The sequence below is a fragment of the Borostomias antarcticus genome (genome assembly GCF_949987555.1).
Source record: "Borostomias antarcticus genome assembly, contig: scaffold_957, whole genome shotgun sequence".
Taxonomy (NCBI): Eukaryota; Metazoa; Chordata; class Actinopteri; order Stomiiformes; family Stomiidae; genus Borostomias; species Borostomias antarcticus.
The window spans coordinates 10,001-13,824 of record NW_028176169.1 but is presented as its reverse complement, the minus strand read 5'-3'; the positions used below and the strand labels follow the sequence as shown (position 1 = coordinate 13,824).

Genomic DNA, 3,824 nt, shown 5'->3' with positions numbered 1-3,824 from the left:
AGAACACAGACAGGGTTATTTACCGCTAAGCGGAAACGCACGTCTGATGTGTCCCTAATGGAGATGTATGCTTCACAGGCGCAGAGACAGAACAGGAGTGGACAGGACAGACGGGCCTGCGTGTGTGTGTGTGTGTATATATGTATTTATGTATGAAGGTGATGTCCCGAAGAACATCATCATCTACGCTCATTTGAGAGACTTCAAACCCATGTGTGTATGGCGCAAGCGCGCGTGCGTGCGTGCGTGCGATGGAGTCCAGCTTTAGCTGAGGCCTTTTAGTACACGTATATTACACTAATTCAATAAGCGATGATAGCCACGGGGTCCTTTGATATAGGCGTCCAGATCAGCCCCCGCTGAAAATGAAAAGTTTGCGCCAAATGTTTCAACTCAGGATCAAACGCACGAGCCTCAGGACTGGGCACGTGTTCTGGAATGGACCGCGGCACGCACCACAGTGTGTGTGTGTGTGTGTGTGTGTGTGTGTGTGTTTGTGTGTGTGTAGTTATACTCACTGTCAGATCAATCGAATAAACATGCAGTGCACGCCCATTTGTTGTGTGTGTGTGAGAGAGAGTGTGTGTGAGCGTGTGTGTGTGTGTGTGTGTGTGTGTGTTGTTGACATGAGAAAGCATGTCGTCTGCCAACATGGCTGTTTTCAGTGTAATAAAGTGAAATAGGTTTGTTTTCACGTTCCTGTTGGATCTGATGCCCTAAAACGGAAATATTTTCACCCTCTTAAAAAGGATAACAGCAGATGTATATCTGCCATTCCCTCTCTCTCTCTCTCTCTCTCTTTATCTACCTCTCTCTCTCTCTCTCACACACACACACTTTCTAACCCCGTCTGTGTTGTGTCGTAGGTACTACCTCAAAGAGTCTAAAGGCAGCAAGAGGTGGCTGGTCTTCTTAGAAGGTGAGAGACGTTTCCTCGTCTTAGTCATAATCATCGCAACATGGAAGCCTGCATCAATCACATTGCGTGTGTGTGTGTGTGTGTGTGTGTGTGTGTGTGTGTGTGTGTGTGTGTTAGGTGGGTGGTACTGCTTCAACAAGCAGACCTGTGATGGCCGCTATGAGACCATGAGACGACTCATGAGCTCCACCAAGTGGCCAAGTATGAGAACAGGTGAGTCTGGATACAAACACAGGCACACACACACACACACACACACACACACACACACACACACACTGTCTGTTTCACACACACACACACAGACCTTATACACACATGCATGCATGCACACACACACAGACCTCACACACACATACACACACACATACGCACACACAAACACACGTACCCATTTGGACTGCGGACTCTGTGTTTTTTGGAATCCCACAGCTCACAGTGCCCTTGTGTTCTCTGGAAAGCGCTGGGCAGACCAGAGGTCAAGCAAATGTTTGTGTTTCCTCTTCAGCTCCGTTTACCTTAGTCATTAAGACTCTCTTTATCTCTCTCTCTCTCCCTCTTTCCCTACCTCTCTCTCTCTCCCTCTCTCCCTACCTACCTACCTCTCTCTCTCCCTACCTCCCTCTCCTTCTATCTCTCTCTCCCTCTCTCCCTACCTCTCTCTCTCCCTACCTCCCTCTCCTTCTATCTCCCTCTCTCCCTACCTCCCTCTCTACCTACCTACCTACCTCTCTCCCTCTCTCCCTACCTCTCTCTCTCCCTACCTCCCTCTCCTTCTATCTCCCTCTCTCCCTACCTCCCTCTCTACCTACCTACCTACCTCTCTCTCTCCCTACCTACCTTTCTCTCCCTACCCCTCTCCTTCTCTCTCTCCCTCTTTCTCTACCTCCCTCTCCTTCTCTCTCCCTACCCCCTCTCCTTCTCTCTCACTCTCCCTCTCTCCCTACCTCCCTCTCTCTCTCCTTCTCTCTCCCTAACCCCTCTCCTTCTATCTCTCTCTCCCTACATCCCTCTCTCTCTCTCTCCTCTCTCTCCCTATTTACCTCTCTCTCTCCTTCTCTCTCTCTCCTTCTCTCTCTCTCCTTCTCTCTCTACCTCCCTCTCCTTCTATCTCTCCCTACCTCTCTCCCTCTCTCTCTCTCTCTCTCAAGTCATCAGGAACCCCCCTGTTTGTTCATTCATTAATGTAACGGTGTGTGTGTGGGTGTGTGTGTGTGTGTGTGGCTGTGTGTGTGTGTGCGTGCCTGCGTGTGTGTGTGTGTGTCTGTGTGTGTGTGTGTCTGTGTGTGTGTGTGTGTGTGTGTGTGTATATATATATGTGTGTGTGTGTGTGTGTGTGGCTGTGTGTGTGTGTGTGTGTGTGTGTGTGTGGGCAGGACAGCCACAGTGACAGAGCTCTCGTTGATCCCTCACACGTAACTGGTTGTTATTCCTGTTCTGATCAGGGAGGAATAAACACCCAGTCATTTCCTCCCAGCAACACACACACACACACACACACACACACACACACACACACACACAGAGACTCTTTCTAAGTGGTATCAAAAGTATTTTCATTCAGCGAAATGATGTTCTCACATCTGTCATTCTCTCTCTCTCATCCCTTTCTCATCCCTCTCTCTCTTCCCTTTCTCATCCCTCTCTCTCATCCCTTTCTCATCCCTCTCTCTCATCCCTTTCTCATCCCTCTCTCTCATCCCGTTCTCATCCCTCTCTATTCAGGTACAGGGATCCTGTCTCCTCTACCAGAGGAGAATCCCCACTGGTGGAACGCCAACATGGTGTAAGAACACCTCCTATACCTTTCCTGATCTCCTCCTCTCTGTCTCTCTCCCTCTTTCTCTGTCTCTCTGTCTCTCTCCTCCTCTCTGTCTCTCTCCCTCTCTCTGTCTCTCTCTCTCTGTGTCTCTCTCCCTCTCTCTCCTCCTCTCTGTCTCTATCCTCCTCTCTGTCTCTCCTCCTCTCTGTCTCTCTCTCTCTCTCTCTGTCTCTATCCCTCTCTCTGTCTCTCTCCTCCTCTCTCTCCCTCTCTCTGTCTCTCCCCTCCTCTCTCTCCCTCTCTCTGTCTCTCTCCTCCTCTCTCCCTCTCTCTGTCTCTCTCTCTCCCTCTCTCTCTCCCTCCCTCCCTCTTTTGTTTTTGAGAGACTATATGTGTGTGTGTGTCCGCGTAAGACTGTGTGTGTGTGTGCGCGTGAGACTGTGTGTGTGTGTGTGAGACTGTGTGTGTGTGTGTTGTGTATTCATAAGACCCTCTCTCTGTCTCAGGTTCATCCCCTACTGCTCTAGTGATGTCTGGAGCGGCGGCGGAGCGGCTAAAACAGACCAAAGTAAGCGATCATGAGCAGTCAATCACAACAGGTACCCATGTTGAGTTGCTTTAGCTCTTTTTTTATGCTTGTTGCTGTGTGTGTGTGTGTGTGTGTGTGTGTGTAGGTGACTACGCGTTCATGGGGTCGCTGATCATTGCGGAGGTGGTGAACGAGCTTCTGACTAAAGGCCTGGACCACGGAAAGGTTCTACTGCTGGCCGGGAGCAGGTAGGGTTACCACCTGTGTGTGTGTGTGTGTGTGTGTGTGTGTGTGTGTGTGTGTGTGTGTGTGTGTGTGTGTGTGTGTGTGTGTGTGTGTGTGTGTGTGTGTGTGTGTGTGTGTGAGAGAGAGAGAGAGAGGGAGAGAGAGTGTACGTGCACGTGTGTGTTTCTTTCACTGCGTTCCATCACTCTTGCCTCTGGCATGCATCTCTTTCTTTCCTCTCTCTCCTCTCTCTACCTCTCTCTCTCCTCTCTCTCTCTTTCTCTCTCTCTCTCCCACTCCTCTATCTCTCCTCTCTCTCTCTCTCTCCCACTCCTCTCTCTCTCTCCTCTCTCCCACTCCTCTCTCTCTCTCTCTCCTCTCTCCTCTCT

General features: G+C 50.2%; 1 protein-coding gene across 1 annotated transcript in view; it reads left to right on the top strand.

Moving 5' to 3' along the window:
* Positions 1 to 866: 866 nt before the first annotated feature.
* The window catches only part of LOC311328745 (palmitoleoyl-protein carboxylesterase notum1a-like), a gene marked incomplete at both ends in the record, with an annotated part of 6,500 nt that continues 3,542 nt past the window's right edge, over positions 867 to 3,824 (top strand). Inside the window, 5 exons of the mRNA XM_084462665.1 lie at positions 867 to 919; positions 1,037 to 1,132; positions 2,645 to 2,705; positions 3,188 to 3,249; positions 3,356 to 3,458. Of these exons, the coding sequence (XP_084318791.1) occupies positions 867 to 919; positions 1,037 to 1,132; positions 2,645 to 2,705; positions 3,188 to 3,249; positions 3,356 to 3,458 (375 nt within the window). The remainder of the gene's footprint in view (positions 920 to 1,036; positions 1,133 to 2,644; positions 2,706 to 3,187; positions 3,250 to 3,355; positions 3,459 to 3,824) is intronic.